Source organism: Drosophila biarmipes, chromosome 2R (assembly GCF_025231255.1).
Source record: "Drosophila biarmipes strain raj3 chromosome 2R, RU_DBia_V1.1, whole genome shotgun sequence".
In the NCBI taxonomy this organism is placed as follows: Eukaryota; Metazoa; Arthropoda; class Insecta; order Diptera; family Drosophilidae; genus Drosophila; species Drosophila biarmipes.
The window spans coordinates 20,939,239-20,956,130 of record NC_066615.1 but is presented as its reverse complement, the minus strand read 5'-3'; the positions used below and the strand labels follow the sequence as shown (position 1 = coordinate 20,956,130).

General features: G+C 44.5%; 3 protein-coding genes across 6 annotated transcripts in view; 2 read left to right on the top strand and 1 right to left on the bottom strand.

The window, feature by feature from the left end:
- The window catches only part of LOC108022552 (uncharacterized), a 30,459-nt gene extending 16,693 nt beyond the window's left edge, over positions 1 to 13,766 (bottom strand). Inside the window, exons 1-2 of one of the 4 annotated variants that reach the window (XM_050888260.1) lie at positions 13,669 to 13,766; positions 12,507 to 12,713 (exon numbers count right to left, since the gene is read on the bottom strand). The gene's annotated coding sequence lies outside the window, so the exon portion shown is untranslated. Of the gene's footprint in view, positions 1 to 12,506 lie in introns of all 4 variants that reach the window. The other 3 variants (XM_050888259.1, XM_050888261.1, XR_007764127.1) reach the window with 3 other exon arrangements.
- LOC108022549 (cytochrome P450 9c1) lies at positions 4,908 to 6,797 on the top strand. The gene is made up of 3 exons (XM_017091533.3): positions 4,908 to 5,187; positions 5,248 to 5,782; positions 5,889 to 6,797. Exons 1-3 carry the CDS (start codon positions 5,009 to 5,011, stop codon positions 6,741 to 6,743), a joined length of 1,569 nt encoding a protein of 522 aa, XP_016947022.1. The 5' UTR covers positions 4,908 to 5,008; the 3' UTR covers positions 6,744 to 6,797.
- A 1,360-nt stretch (positions 13,767 to 15,126) lies between the features above and the next one.
- LOC108022308 (antigen 5 like allergen Cul n 1) lies at positions 15,127 to 16,509 on the top strand. The gene is made up of 2 exons (XM_017091168.1): positions 15,127 to 15,261; positions 15,622 to 16,509. The coding sequence occupies exons 1-2, from the start codon at positions 15,127 to 15,129 to the stop codon at positions 16,372 to 16,374; spliced, it is 888 nt and encodes a 295-aa protein (XP_016946657.1). The 3' UTR covers positions 16,375 to 16,509.
- The last annotated feature ends 383 nt before the right edge of the window (positions 16,510 to 16,892 follow it).

The following is a 16,892-nucleotide window of genomic DNA, read 5'->3' as shown; positions in this document are numbered from 1 at the left end:
AGGCCGGAACATTGTTTTCGCGCCCCCCACTGCCGGCCCTGTATGTATTTTGTTGTCCAAATATTTATTGCATTTTGTTGATTTTCGGCCGAGAAATCTAACCAAAACGTTTTCCGTTTGTCATAAATTGTTGGGCGTCACACCACCCATGGAACACATTTAAACTGAAATTCAGCCGATTTGCCTCGTATGTCCTGGCATTTTTCCGGGCATGTTTTGCCAGCGATTGCATAATAACATCGTTTGTGGAATGGCCCACAATGGCCATAAATTAACATTTTATATGGGATGTGTGTGTGTCCTCTTCCACTATGCAGTTGGCTAAGCCTTTTATGGCGCGATTATCGGGCAGGAACATTTTTGGCATTCCAATAAGCAGTTATTCAAAGTGGATTTGACCGGGCCCGAAGGATGCGTTCTAAGGGTTCCGTTTTCCGGCCATGTCTCGACGCCCGACTTCTTGCAGATGCCTCAATCCAGGTTGCACACTCTCCGAGGCCCCTCAATCCCTCAGCAAATACTTATGAGCTCCAGCATTCAATGCTCTTGTTTATTTATTTTAAATTAAAACTCATGCAGCGAGAGAAGGAGCCAAATTGAAATTCTGGATGGCCAGGATAGCTGGGATACATGTTCAGGAAAGAAAACTGAAACAAACAAACACTGGCCAAGTGTTCGGCTCAAGGCGTTCCAAGAGCATTTCATTCATCTTTGTATACCCTAGCTCAGGTTCTAAGAACACATCTTTAAATGAAATACTATAGATTTTTAAAAATAACTATCTAGAAACAGCACGAATATTTCATTAATCTCATGCTAAAGAGGGCTGTGCCACTGCTTCGCAGTGTATACAACACATTAAATTAAGAAAAAACACTGTCGTAGGGTGCCTCGACTCTCATATACCCCCCAATCTGCTATCCAATTTATGTTATTACAATATTGTGAAATTTAAAAATTAAAATTTACACAAATTTTGGGTGGCTAGATCTTTACTTTACTTTACTTGATAGGGTAGAAATGCTTTCTCCTTCCTCCTCAACAATTTTCCCCAAAACAATATACCCTTTTACTTTGCCAGTAAGGGGTATAAGCAACATTTATTTTGGCCATCAAAAAGCTTTTCCTTAGCCATAAAAAAGAAAAATATATTTTAGCATTCCTATGTCACGCGCGAATCAAGAATAGTAAATTTCTCTGCTTCTAAGAATTGATAATTGTTTGCACCACTTTTTACGAGTATATTTCTTTTTTTTATATATATATATTTAATTATATGGATTCCCGGTAATATAGTCATTATCATTTGAATAACATATGTGCGATGCCTTGGGAAATATGCAGCAGATTATAAAATCATTGGTTCAACCAAGTTTGTGTTCAGTGGCTGTAGACTCTTAGCATGACCAAGTTGTCAGTGTCTTTCTGGTTAGGTGCCATCGCACTTTGCGGATTCCTGGGTAGTACGCAATCAGTGTCTGTGCTGGAAGATGACCCCAATCAGTGCGGAGCCTTCTGCCTTTCGGCTCTACGTCCGGTCATGGATCACAGTATCAAGACTTGTGAGCGATGGAAATCCACCGGTGATACCCTCAACGAAGCAATGGCAAAACTGAACGGAATTAAAGTCCAGCAGACTGAAATAGAAAGTGAACTGCAAGTCCACAGCGAAAAATTGGATAAATTGGAAAGCAAATTATTGAAAGCGGTAGGAGGTTTGAAGGAGGCAATGTTAAATATGGAAAGTAAATTGAAGACCTTAATAGACGACGTCGGAGGGCAACAAGTAGAGCCTGCGAAACCCCTACCCAAGGCTATATCGAACAAAGATTATTCGAAGTATGAGCGAATCGGCACTAGGTTGCTTTACATCGAAAACTCAAAAGGCCTTAATTATATCGATGCTGAAAATGCCTGTCGTGCGATGAACGGCCATCTAGCAACCTTTCACAATGACCAGGAGGTATCTGCTATGAAAGGGAAGCTCAAAGACAACTATCTATACTGGCTGGGCATCAACGATCTGGCTAAAAGGGGCGAGTACGTATCTTTGGCGACTGGAAGAAATCAAACATTTTTCAATTGGAGCGATTCCCAACCCGATGGCAAGGATGACAAGGAGCGCTGCGTGGGACTCGTTAATTACAAAATGCACGATTATGGTTGTTCACCTATTACGTATTTCATTTGTCAGCCTCAGGAAAATTGAATTGTAATAGAGTTTTAATTATATGCAAAAGGTCAAATAAAGTTGATGTTGGAGTACACATCTTTTCTTTTTTTAAACTTCATTGCTTTTTATGCAGATATCTAGAGTTAGTTATGCGGAGAGTATTTGTATCTTCGTCGGCATAAACTCACTTTTTTCCAGTTGTATTCTCTCATTTCAACTTTCCTTGCGGCCTGCTGCTGCCACTTGGGTGAAAGTGGGTGGGAAAACGTCGTGGAATGCAGGAAGTATGCCGAGGTAGGGCCCTCCCACCACGTGCACACCGCTCTGGGCACTCCAAATCGCACACAGATACTTATAATGGGCAAATGTTTGCGCTTGTGTGCACGGCCGCGAGAGCTGACTACCGTTATTATCCGTTTGATTAGAGAAAACACAACATTTTGGCCTAATTAGAGTCAGAATGTCAAAACATTGACTTTGGCTATTTGGCCGGACATCAAAGAGGAGCCGCACTTGAGTTCCAACGGCCAGGGGAAGGGGAAGCGAAAACAGACAACAAAGCCAAGGACGAGGTCGAATCCGAGGACAAACCATTCAAATGGCCCGGACCCAAACTCACACCCAACCCCACGCCCATGGCTTGCCAATGAAGTGCACAAAAACGACTTCGAGTACTTGGCCATTTTGCTTCTTTCCACTCGGCACCCCACTACTTTCGCCGTCTCCTCCCGATTTCTGCCAATGTAAACACATTTGATATCCAGCGAGAACAAAAAAGATGGATCAGATCAGGGGCGTAGAAGCGGTTCATTTTCCAGGGGTTCACGGAAGTTCGAAAATATTATCAGGAACTGAAACCTCTTAAATTTGTACTAAACTGCTTACATTTTTTAGAACAGCGATTGGTAGAGGACCATTAGCAGGGCTTGGAAAATGACACTGTTCAACCTCTGCCGGCACACGTACAGTGTAGAATGGAAGTCATTACTCATAAAAATAATGAGTGTACCATTCGGTACAAATGTTTCGAAAGCGGAAGCACTTTTCTTTATGAATATATTATTAATTAACTGAATTTAAATTCATCTGCCTCAAAGATTTTCAGATTTTAGTCATTTAATCTATTACCAATCCCTTATACCCTGTTAAAAGTTGAAATATTTTTTTCAAGATATATCTTAATTTAAAACTTAATGCTCTGAGCCCCTTCGGACTAAGCCACTGGCACGGCGTAGCAGTAACAACGGAAGAAAGATTTAATTCACAAAAACAAGGCGGACGAGCAATGGAGCTGATGAGGACGAGAAGAGATTGATTTTGCACTCATTTGATATTCCTTGCTGACCGCTGAATCAAAGGGGATTTTTGCCTGCCATCCGATTTGCTGGCTTCTGGCGCCGCCGTCCTTTTTGGCCCGCGTCCTTCGTCCTGCGTCCTGGCAAGCAGTGCAATAACTTCCCGTTAGCCGCTCACTAAATGCAAGCAAATTTTGTCATTTGGTCGGGACGTGAGCTGCCTGCCCAAGGACCTCTTCGCACAGGACCTCTCGCATTTGAGTGAGCTAGACGTTAGATGCCAGTCGGCACACTAAACTTTTCCAACCTGCAAACTCCAAGCAATTTCATTATGCTTACACCACTCAAACGCACAAAATTATGGTAGTGTGCACACCTCAGAAGGTTTCGCCGACACTTGGAGAAAAGGGGTGACTGTTTGTAGATCTTAATATCAGCTTGTAGTATTCAAATGTCCTTTAATTTTAAATAATTTATAAATATCAAAGGGCAAAGCCCTTTTTGACACTTGAAAAGCTTTAAACTGGGTTAAAACTCTGAAAGAGTTTTGAGCAATCTTTTCAAAGTAGAATATACTTAAAATAGTTAAGATATGTCATTTGTAAAACTAATAAACATGGTGTAATGGATTGGATAATGGAATCGTATATTCCCCAGTGTAGGATGCAGTAAGTGACAGAAGCTCCCTTTCGGTTTCAGCTTGAGTCTGAGTTTGAGGTCGCTTCTGGAGGAAGGTCCCAGGCACGTAGGTCCCTCCGCTCCTTAAGCCAGCCCCAGCTCCCCCACTCCCGCGCTGTCGTCGCTAAGTCCTTTATAATAAATAGTTGAGTCACTTAAGGGGATTAATGTTGAAATTAGTTTATGCCAATGAGATTAGGCATGACATGCCGAATGCCAAGTTCATCTGGGATGGAAACCGAATCTAGTCGCAGATGCTGATGGAATTTTACCATACATAAACATACTCCTTAAATTATGGATACAGTGTTTAATAGGAACAAAGTAATACATTTCCTATCTAATTATCTATCTACATAATTTCCATCTATCTGATTTCAGTTATCTCTTTGGCTTTAATCCAGTTTGTGAGTGGCCAAAAAATATCTAATGCTTTTTCCAGATCTATTTATAGATCGTTAATGACTTTATTTGTTTACTATATCATTTCATAAAGAGGCGAAATATTGCAAAGCTGATGTGGTTATAAACTTTGCATTAATACAATGTTTGTAGTTCTTATAGGTAGAACTCTTTTCCTATGCATGTGACTTGGAATGCTAATTGATAAGCAAACCCGCTCTCTTAATGTTTTCGTTTTTTTTTCTCTCTCAGATACATTCATCCATACCTCCGAACGTTTTGCCGGTTCTATGTATCTCTATCTGAAATGCGCTATATATAAACAAAGAGCGCGTTTTGTTTACTTCAGTGGCGTTTCGGCTGTTGACTGGCGAAGACGCTCTCTGGAACTTTGGAAGCACCCTCTGGATAGTAGAGCCCAGAGCCCCCTACTCCCTAACCTAATCCCCGAAATTCCGACATGGTTTTCGTGGAGCTGCTGATATTCGTGGCCTTCATCGGCTTGCTGCTGTACAAATGGTCCGTCTACACCTTCGGCTACTTCCTGAAAAGGGGCGTGGCCCACGAGAAGCCCACTCCACTGCTGGGTAATATAACCTGGCCGGTGCTAATGGGCCAGGATTCGTATATAAAGCACAGGTAAGTAAAGAACGCTTAGAACTCCGCCAATTATATAATCTTTTCCGTTTTGATCCCCAGCATTGACATGCATTTGCGACTCAAGCGGCACAAGGTCTATGGAGTCTACAACCTGCGCGATCCCCTGTACTATCTGGCCGATCCAGAACTCATCCGCCAAGTGGGCATCAAGAGCTTCGACACCTTCGCCAATCACCGCAAGGGCATCAGTGATGGACCCGACGACACCAGTATCATGTCCAGGAGTTTGCTCAGTCTGCGGGATCGTCGCTGGAAGCAGATGCGTAGCACCCTGACGCCCACCTTTACGAGTCTGAAGATCCGCCAGATGTTCGAGCTGATCCACTACTGCAATGTGGAGGCCGTGGACTACCTGCAGCGCCAGCTGGATGAGGGCAGTTCGGAGCTGGAGCTGAAGGACTTCTTCACGCGCTACACCAACGACGTGATAGCAACCGCTGCCTTTGGCATCCAGGTGAACTCCTTCAAGGACCCCAACAACGAGTTCTTCTCCATTGGCCAGCGCATCTCGGAGTTCAGTTTCTGGGGCAGCCTCAAAGTTATGTTGTATATTCTGATGCCCAAATTGATGAAGGTAGGATATGATACGATATGATAGAATATTTTTATCATGATAATGGGAAAAATTAATTATTTAATGGTAACTCTTTTTATTTATAATATCCCTTTCTAACCTTCAGGCCCTGCGAGTCCCCGTGATGGACATGAACAACGTGGACTACTTCAAGAAGCTGGTCTTCGATGCCATGAAGTATCGCAAGGAGCACAGCATCGTGCGACCGGATATGATCCACCTGCTGATGGAGGCCCAGCAACAGTACAAGGCGGATCAAGAGGGTTCCAAGGGCAGTGGAGTCCAGGAGGAGCGAGCCGAGTTCAACGACGAGGACCTGCTGGCCCAGTGCCTCTTGTTCTTCTCGGCGGGCTTTGAAACGGTGGCCACCTGTCTGAGCTTCACCAGCTACGAGCTGTTGATGAACCCCGAGGTGCAGGAGAAGCTGTTCGAAGAGATCCTGGCCGTGAAGGAGGAGCTGGGCGATAGGCCACTCGACTACGACACCCTGATGGGCATGAAGTACCTGGACTGCGTGGTCTCCGAGTCGCTGAGAAAGTGGCCACCGGCCTTTGTCCTGGACAGGATGTGCTCAGCTGACTACCAGCTAAAGGACGAGGAGGGCCAGGTGGTGCTCCAGCTGCGCGAGGACGACCTGGTGCACATTCCCGTGATGGCGCTGCACCACGATCCCGAAAACTTCCCGCAGCCCGAAGAATTCCGACCCGAGCGCTTCGACGAGGAGCACAAGCACGAGATCAGGCAGTTCACCTACTTGCCTTTCGGCGTGGGTCAGCGCAGCTGCATTGGCACCCGGATGGCGCTCATGGAGGTCAAGTCGCTGATCTTCCAGCTGCTCCTGCGCTACCGCCTGAAGCCCACGGATCGCACCACGACGGACATGATGGCCAGCATCGCCGGCTTCCGACTGATGCCGCGGGAACTGTTCTGGTGCAAACTGGAGGCCCGTGGAACGGCTTAATTAATAACATGTCCCCATACAATAAATAATAAAGAGAAAGGAAGAGAATAAATGGAACAAAAACATGGCAATTTATTTCATCTGGACACCCTTGTGTTGACAAATTTGTCGCGGCCATGTTTCATTTTCCCTTCGCTTTGTTTTCCCCGGGAAAGCTCTCTCCCTTTTGCCTTTTCCCATTTTCCTGCTTTAAAGTCCATGTCACGGGCAGAGATTCCCAGTTAGGAGCAGGCGACAAGCCACGTCATAATACTGTCAGGACATGATGGCCTCGTCCAACCACCTAGGTTGTATGTGGTGCGGTTACACCGCATAAAACAACACGAGTGGGTGGTGGCACAAGCCACACATTCACCCACCCGCACAGCACCCCACACACACACACACAGGGCATTAAGGATTATTTATTGGGAGTTATTTTTCAGGCGGCATTAAAATTTTCGGTACAATATGAGTTATATTACACTCGTGTCATAAACTCGCTGTCGCAGAGCGGAAAACCCTCCTCTGCTCCTCCTCCGGTTTTCACCACCCCTCAATTGACTGCCAAAAAGTATGCAGTAAAGGAAAAGCCAGACAATTAACATCAATCTGGCCACAAGGTACGTCCCATCCGATCGACATTGATATTGATGGGCACTGAGAAGACAAAACCGACAAACCGAGAAACTATGCTGCTTGTCTTGGGGTCTTTGAAATACAGGAATATGCCACAAGTCCTGTATTTTCTCTCTGCATTTCAACCCCTCGAGACCTCCAGGGACCCTTAAATATTGATAGGGATAAATATTAAAAAGGAGCTGGGCATTTCGATTTATACTTTAATATTTAGGTCTTCTGTAATGATTTCATAGATTTTGATAACTTTAGAAGTACTGCTTTTTTAGTTCTACAGCGTTGCCTTCTTCAACAAGTAAGCGGAGGAGTTCTTTCTGGACACCATCTCAAGGTGCAACACCCTGAGACAGAAGAACCCCACGCAACAGCGAGATAATTTCCTCAACATTATGCTGCAGCTGCAGGAGAAGATGGACATGTCCATGGACAACATACTTACCAGCACCATGTCATTCATCCTAGAGGGATTTGAGAAAAAGGTTAGTCCCAAGACCCGTTCGGATTTGACTTAACTTAATGAATTGTTTATAAAGAGCCCAAAGAAGCCTTAAGTATACTTAAAACAATCTTTGGATTTTACCAAGGTTTTCTTACATTTTGATAAGTTCTGTAATATGTGTTTCGGGCTTTGTTGATCAGATAAAATGGATTGTAAATTATATATTGGGGTGGTTAAGAAACGCATACCTGTGCAGGAAGCTCATCATTTTATACCACTCTTCTCAGTGCCCTGTAATCCCAGCAATTTCGCTAACCTGCCTAGATTTATCTCCACTTTTATGCTCATTTTTAATGTCAAATTTGTTGCGTACACAACTGGCAATCCTCATGGCCTATAAAAAAGATTAGTGTGAAGAACTTGCCCCAAGTTTCTGCGCCGTTTGATGGCCCTGGTGACGGTGGTCAAAAGCGGAGCACGCCTATGGTCATTAGGCCCCCGACACCCCGGGGGCAATAAAAAAGCAAAGGCAATTACCAGATATGTGCGCATATAGTAAGAGGGAGCCAACCCAGCCATTATTCGCACAATGTAACGCACGTAATTAGTTGCACATAACTCGGGGCCCCGAGCTTCGTAAAACTTTCAACGCGCTTCAAATTAGTTGAATGTTTTTTATTGGCAGCCTTGTTGACGTCCTCGCTGCAACAGTGTTGTTGGCCAGCCCAAGTTCTTCTCGGCCATGCAAAACGAGTCTGGCATGGTCTGGTCACATGTGGAGGAGCAAATAAGCCGGCGGCAATCCCAGGCACACATGCCATATGGACGTGGCTGTGTGTAAGTCTGCCACAATATTTGCTTAAAAATGAGGCAAATGCAAAGGCGACGGCAGCGGCAAAGGGAAAGACAGTGGCAAAGTGGAATTAAAGCGGAAAGTTTGCGAGATGCTGGCGGGGATAGCTAAGCAAACGCTTTGCGGTTCTGCCCGTTCGTTTTATGGCCAAAGTTTCCCAGCTTCCCCAGTTTTCCGCCGCCGGCAGCTTCAACTTTCCCGAACCTCCTTCGGTTCTGGTGGGCGGATTGGCTGCATTTGAATGTCCCATTCGCCGTCGCCGTCGCCTTCGCCTTCGCCCTGTCAACGCTGCGTATGCGTAATCTTCGAATGCCAGCACTGCGTATGCGTAATCTGGCAAACGTCATAAACTGTGGCGACACCAGCAGAGCTATTTCCACTGCCCTGTTTTTTGTTTTGTTCACAGCAACCTTATCAATCAATTCACCCACACAGCCATGTGGGCTGGCTACTGTGTGTGGCATAGGATACATATTTAGGTCTCCGGAGCAGAGGTCATAAAGAAACTTTGGCGCCGCGACCGCCAGACGCCACCAGGAGCATTAAATTTTCTCCCAACAGACGGAAAACAAGAAAAAAAAGGAAAACCGCTCAGAAAATAAAATAAAAATGTGGAAAAGTAGGAGAATAGGAGAGTAACGGCGATGACGACGATACGATGATAATGCCAAGAACAATAAGAGCCTGTAGCAGCCAAAAGGAGCAGGCGAGTCGGGAATGCTGAGCATTAACAATTTGGCACAGTACAATGGCAAACTGTCGCACACGAATTTCCCCCGCTTTCCCTTCGTTTCCCCCAGCTTTTCCCCCCTTTTCCAGCGCTTTTCCTACGCTTTTCTGCTGCTGCTGAGATGCGTTTGGCGATAAGCACGAAGCGATAGCGTTTGCTTGGCTGTGTGTCAAGTGTTTTCCCTCGTGTATGTGTACTTTTGGTGGAAGCTCCAAGTCCTGGTGTTCAATCATCAAACCCTAAAGGCCTTGACAAATGGATAATTAAAAACGCCAAACGGTAATACGGATAATGTTGAAAAATTGGCGTTTTTGTGACAATCTCTTATACTTATATTATACTTTTTCGTAGTATTACCAAAATGAAGAATATATTAAAACTTCGAACTTAATAAAATATGTATGCAAAAACAATAACTTAAATACTTTTATCCCGTATATTTTAAAGAGTTATTAATGTCCATGACATTAGAAAATAAAATAGAGCCTGAGCCATTATCCATACTGCACGCATTCCAACTAATAAGATGCAGCCCCACAATAAAAATCCAACTTAGATGCTCTAGTATCCTTTAATGTCACAATGGCCAAGGACAATAACGATGCCAGAGTCCCCATATTCAGAAACTATGTAATTGAATCGCCCGACATTGTTTGTTCCCTCATAGTCAAATATCTTTGTCCCATCTGAATCTGGTCTCCTTTGCTTATCGCAGCTCGTGGAGCTTGTATATAAATACGAACGACCAGCTTTCCCCCGCTTTTCCAGGCCCCTGCCCGGGGAAAACGTTGTTAACGTCTCTTGAATTCGGTGTAAGCAAGTTTTCCCCATAAGGAAAACAAGAAGGAAAAGCATAATTTGGAGAGTGCTTCAAGGGAAAGTTTCTTGTGTCGTTGGCAAGTTTTTGAAGACCTCCTCCAGAAGCCACACACACACACATTCTGTACAGACGGAGCAGGGCGAGGAAAGCGAGGGAAAATAAACATAATTTTATTTTCGGTTTTTATTTAATGCTCCTCCGCATTACAGCCATTTCTGCAACATTTTTGGCATGGCATAGGGGTTGCATCCCAGCACAGAATTATTGTCTAATGCACATTCGGCTGGCCAAGCGTGAATTTGCATGGCTGGCATTGTCACAACTGAGCTGGTGCACATAAATCGCTTTGGTCCATATTTGTGTGACATTTTTCGGTTTGGATGTCGAGTACGGGCTCTGCTCCGCCCAGCAACCAAGCGAGGATGTGGATGTGGCATGTGGCAGCTGGCAGGAAGCAGGAAGCCGTAGGTAAAAACTTTTAATATTTCTGCGCCGCCAGCTGTTGCCATTCCGCCCGAGGAAGCCCTTTCCCTTCCGCTCGCCACTTGCCACATGCCACATGCAGTGCTGCCAGTTGCATCCGGACGCGGTATTCTGGATTGTGGATCCTCAATGGCGACCGTGGATGCAGCACAAACGAATAGTAGGCCAAAAGAATTGCGGCTGCTTATTTATGCGCACGCTGTGCAATTTAATTAGCCGCCCTCGACAATTGTAAATATCCAGTTGCCAGGAGGTGGAAGAAAGGCGGAAGGAAACGACTTGGAATGCGGCAACTTGGCTCAGATGGGCGGAATGCGAGTGCCAGAAGCACATCCGCTTTCGGGATAAACACAAGAAAGAGCGCTGCACTCGAGCGACCCGCCTATCAGATTCCCTTCACTGAACCAACTTCAAAGTAAATGTACCTTTAAATAGGTGCAACACACAATAGTCGCATTAGTCGAGAAATATTCAAGTACATTGTTCTTGACTTAGGAACATTCGATCCTAAAAACTTTGCAAATACATTTTTGTATCAGTGCTCTCAATTTGAGAACAAAATTGTTTGAAGGGAAGAATTAAACTGTGTTTGTTTAACAACCTTTTAATTTTGTTACATAGCTCAGCTACAAAATGTAAATATTACCACTGAAAATTGATTAAGTCACAATAAAAATACAGTGGATTACTCAGATAAGAACCGTCCCAATTATGTCCCTCACAGTGAAATACAATGCGTCAGAAAATTAACGCCAGAATATAAAATCAATGGATCAACCATTGTCGCATTTAGTGGCTGTAAATCTTAGCATGATCAGGTTGTGAGCAACCAATGGAACTCTCAGAGTGTTGCACTTAACGAAACACTGGAAGCACGCAGTCTAAGATAGAAAACTATCTGAAAGGCTCTCAAAGCAAAGGCAAAAAACTGGATAAATTGGAAAGCACAAGGTTGCTTTACATCGAGAAATCTAAAAATATGAAATATCATAGTGATAAAAAGGACCGCCGTCAGAAGGACGATCATCTAGCTACCTTTCACGATGGACAAGAGGTTTCTGATTTCAAGGGGAAGCTCAACAGTGGATAACAATACTTGTTGGGCGTCAACGATCTGGCTAAGAAGGACGAGTACGTATTTTTGGCGTCCGGCAGAAAGCAAACCTTTTTCAATTGGGGCACATACCAACCCGGCAACAGAGTTGGACGATGCGTGGGACTCTGTCAGGCTGAATGATTTGTTTAAATGAGTTTAATTTAATTGTGTTTCCTTTAAGCAAAAGGCTTAATAATATTGTATCTGAGTTGTTCAGCTTTGTTTTATTAAGTTAACTAGAATTTAATTAGGTATGTACTTGAGGGCAGTTTCATATCATTTCCTTGGAAAAAGTAATTTCTGAAAGTATTTGTATTCTGACATTAAACGGCGGTTGAGCATTACAGTACCATTTTATTAGTTACTTAATAATGATAGTTATAGAGATACTAAGTGAGAGATAAATATTTATTGGAAGTTGAAGTTATATTGTATCAAAATTGTTTAAGCCATTTAATATGTTCCATATACAACTAATTGTTAATAAGTATCCCGAATCTTTATACTTTAATTGTCATAATGGAAAGTGTTACTTTATTCTTACTTTGTTTCCCGCTTTTTTACTTTTTAAGCTTTCCCCGGTTCCCAACCCTAATGAGCTGGACAGGCAGGTGAGGAATGCCGGATCGGGGAACGGGAAGGGTGTGAAGGGTGGGCGGCGGCTAGTGGGCGGTGGCCGGGGTGGTGGATGAGACTGACAGGTGGTGGCATAGGCTCAACTTACTTTTTAGGAAATCCGCCAGTGTCGTGAAGTCGTTTATTTCAACTGCGTTTCAGACGTAAATGAAGTTGGCTCCTTGGACCGCCCGCTGGCGGTGTCTGTGACTCCCACCCGCTCCTCCGCGCTGCTTAATTCTTTTCGTTCCCTTGTCTTTGGCCTCGGGCTGTGTCCTTACTTCTCTCACCTGCGTGCCGCCTTTTCGCCGGTGTCCTGCAGCCGGAAGATACGCATTGAAATTAAAGGGAAAGCAAAGGAATCTGGCCAGAGCGAGTTCTTCCGCGGAATTCCTTTGTTGTCCTGCGGGAAGGGGTAGAGCCCCGAAGGTGTCCCCAATGCAGGTTGTGCCTTCTGCCCCCGGGGACAGTCAAATTACAATTTCTGGGGCTAATTCGGGGCAGTCGCTTTCGCGAGTGATGCTAAGTACGCATAATGGCTCAAGACCAGGGTGCTCTTAATCTCCGAATCTGGGCTTTAATGCACAGACAGATAATGTGGCTAACTGACATGGCCATATCAAATCTAATATCTGCTTAGATGGTAAGCAAGAAGAAGTGCAGGGGGCTGGCGGAGCACTTAATAGTTGCCTGGCGTATCCATTAAGTAAACATGACTCGCTAAGCCCGCTGGGCGAATGTGTGGATAGGATTTGCTTGGCTGGCGCTTCGACCACGCTGTCAATGTACATTAGGATTGTTTTGCTTCGCAGCTTGAGATATCTCGAAAAAGAAACCAAGGGACTGAAAAAATGGGAGCAAAGGGCGAAAACAAGAGCAACGACTCCTGTGTTGTTGCGTATAAACGCTGAATATTTAATAAATTCCAGGGGGTGCTGGGTGGCCATGGGATGTGTGAGCTAGCCGAGATGCGAAACATAAAATCAACTTAAGCATCGGCACACGGGAATATGGCCTTTGCTCACTCGCTGATGATAACAACAGCCAGGGCTCGGGGCCCAAAATGCTTTTGATATTTTATTCACGGCCCGCCAACGCGGCCTGCGCTGTCAATGGGTATTAGACGTCGGGTATTAGGTATTGGGCATTAGGACATTATAATTTATTGACGGGCGGCCCTTGAAAGCGGTTTGCAGTTCGCACGGCCAAAGCCGGAACGTCAAGCGCACAATTAACGGGCCTCTCGAGCTAACCAGCGCTCCTCAGCTCACTTCACACACACACAACCACAGCCGAGGGCTCGCACGGCACACACGACGTATACGCAATGTTCGCCTGGATATCGCTCATCCGCCAGCGCGTCCACTCGCCTCGACGCACCAATTCCAACTGGCACACGCTGCGTCTCCGGATGCTGGTGGCTCCTATTACAGCTCGGTTGGGGATTCAGTTTCGGACTCGGAATCGCTTTCGGAGTGGCATGCAACTCGTGGCACTGGGCCACTGGCACAAGCGCGCAGGACGCAGGCGCCGGGAGAGAACCGCATCCTTTGGCCGCCTTCTGCTGGCTTTGGATGCCTTTGGCCCCCGCAGACGGCGTGAAAATGGCCCACAATTAATATGCACAGGCGTCGCCAGCCATTGATAGATTGTCGTAATGAAATGCAAATTGCTTGTCAATAATTGCCCCACAACTGGCAATAGAAAGCCAGAGCCTGAGCGATTAATTAGGCGGCAAAGGATTGTGTATGTCTGCCTCTTAGATGGGTATAACTTTCTCGCTATATGTTCTAAATACATCTACAATTAATTTAGGAGTTTTCTAAGACTATTTATGTTCGCTTACCATAGTATTTCTACCAAATAGCAACTCATTTTTAACCTAGTTAACCCCCATTAATAAATTCTTACTACTATATGGTCTATACTTACCCTTAATTAAATGAAAAATATTTCAAGAATATTTTAAATACGCAACAACTTATCTTGAACTCATACTTAGAGGGGATCTGAATCAGATATTTGTAAATTGAATACTAAACTTTTCGGAAATGTTCAGATCCGCCATTGATTAATTCATAAGCAGACAAGAATGGCTCTTCTCCTCGCCCATTTTGTGCACAATTATTGCCAGTCAGATGGCGAAATTAATAATTTGCACCACACTGGTGTCCGGGCGAGGAAAAAATATTTATTTATGCGAATTCCATTCGGCGGACTCGTAAATCTCTCGCCACCCTCGCAAGTGAAGCTGTTGGTCCGAGTATTTATGGCGGCGACTATTACATACTTTATTATTATTATAAATGCGGCGCACAATAGAGTGAAGCCAGTTGGCCAGGGATATAAATCCTGGTCGCCCCTCAAGTGGAGCACTGCGTGAAGTGGCACATTGACAGATTTTAATTCAATTGGACTTAACTGGGGGAAATAAATTAATAAAAGTACTCTGAAAAAGTTGTTGAATGTTAAGATGGTTATAGAACAGTACCAAGCATTCATTTTTGTAATGCTGATAAATGTTCTTTGGCCAATATTAGTCGAAATATGGAATTTTGTCTGATATTATTTTATGAAAAATAAAAAAGTGGGAACGCATCTCCGACTAGTTTGTCACGGTGCCCAATGCCACAAACATTCTCACATTCTTGGTCCCGTCAATCCATGCAAATTGTAATTTTCCGGTCTGGACCTGACGAGCTGTCTAATGATCCAACTTACAGTCAACAATGTTTATGAAAAGAGTGAGGTTTGTTTGCCTAGGGATCCTCTTCCTGTCCCCCTTCCCAGCCAGCACCTGGGACTACTGCCAGGAGCACTGGTGTCCCCGGTCCAATAACCACATAGCCTGCAACAACAATGGGGTAAGTGAGCTGATAGTCACAGTTTAAGGTATTAGAATAAATAAATAAATAAAATAATCTCTGGATTACTAGTTTACGACGCAGTAATGATAACATATTTCCTCTCTCTCAGATTTTACTTTAAGATTTCTTAAATTCGAAAAAAAGATAATACCACAAAAATATTTTTTAGCTTTTGGAAGATTGTTATACCCCTCTTCCATTTTTTATTTAAAATTTGTACATACATTTTATAACTAGAATTATATTAATATTTTTTCAACTGTACAAAATAATTGATAGAAAATATCTTGATCCTTTAGGTAGACCAACTGGACTTTAAGATATTTTTTTCATACACAACTCCCTTTTTTGCTCCAGACATTTGGACGCGAGTGCCGTAGTGAGGCCAGGTTGATACCGCTGAGCAGTCAGCAACGCACGTTCATTGTCAACCAGGTGAACTTCTACCGCAACCAGGTGGCCTCGGGCGGGTTCTCCGGCTTTGGGGCCGCCCACCGAATGGCCAGTGTGCGCTGGGACCCCGAGCTGGCCCAGCTGGCGGAGATGGCGGCCAGGAGGTGCAGCCTTTCCGGCGACGAGTGCCGCAATACCAGGCGGTTCAAGCACGTGGGTCAACTCACTGGCCACGTGATCTTCAGCGCGGGAAAGCACAGCGACGTGGAGCTGCTGGGCCACAAGATCTCCAACTGGTTTGGCCAGTACAAGCGGGCCACCAAGGAGCTGGGCGCCGCGGATCCAGCCAGCGACATTACCAGCTTCCGGCAGCTGATCCAGGAAAGGGCCACCCACCTGGGATGCGGGGTACTCCGACAACGAAGCCACAAGCGGTGGCACCAGCAGTTCATCGTCTGCAACTTTGCCCGCGAGAATGTGAATTTGGAACCGGCCTACCAGGTGGGGGCTCTTCCTGCCTCGGGATGCCGAGCGGGACGCAATCCCCGCTACCCGAATCTCTGTGCCCTCCAGGAGCACTATGATGTGAACGCCGTTGACAGGTTCCAGGAAAAGCGACCCATAAGGTTCAGGATCAAGTACAGCGGACCCAAGGCATCGAAAGCTGTTCCTGGCCTGGCCTTTCACCCCAACATCCGTATGGGACCCCTTTTGTAATATCTACAAACAGATGAAGTGAATTCGTATCTTTAATAATCTTCCCTCTTGTATCTTAACTAATATACCTAACAATTGTAATTTCTAGTATATTAAAAGTTTACGCCTGACCAGGTCTTTTTAAAACCCCTAAAAGAGCTTTGAAACTTTTCTACTTTTCCGGTCCCATGACTCGACCCATTCAAACCACAAAAAGTTAGCTGATTAATTCTTAAAAAAGGTGCTTTGCATTTTATTTCTTGTTTTAACAAGCCAAACCAGTTTTTTGATGGTTTGGCAGGTTGCACCCATTTAAATCGGATTTTTGGGGGTGGTACCTCTAAAAGTTTTTGTTTTTCTCTTCTTATTGGCTCTAAAAGTTTGGATTCATTGTTGTATATTTAGGTAGAAGGTCTTTGATAAGACTGGAAACCAAAAGGACCATAGATTATTTTTAAATATCTAATTAATTTATTATTTTATACTTGGTCTTGTAACTTTTTCTCCAAAAGTTACCTTCAGCATAGGTACAGAAGTAC

Bases quoted from the DNA above. Each gene is read 5' to 3' on its own strand.
- LOC108022549 (XM_017091533.3), top strand. From the start codon at position 5,009: ATGGTTTTCGTGGAGCTGCTGATATTCGTGGCCTTCATCGGCTTGCTG. The intron at 5,188-5,247 runs GTAAGTAAAGAA...TTTGATCCCCAG, and splicing joins GATTCGTATATAAAGCACAG to CATTGACATGCATTTGCGAC. The intron at 5,783-5,888 runs GTAGGATATGAT...TCTAACCTTCAG, and splicing joins TGATGCCCAAATTGATGAAG to GCCCTGCGAGTCCCCGTGAT.
- LOC108022308 (XM_017091168.1), top strand. From the start codon at position 15,127: ATGTTTATGAAAAGAGTGAGGTTTGTTTGCCTAGGGATCCTCTTCCTG. The intron at 15,262-15,621 runs GTAAGTGAGCTG...TTTTTGCTCCAG, and splicing joins TAGCCTGCAACAACAATGGG to ACATTTGGACGCGAGTGCCG.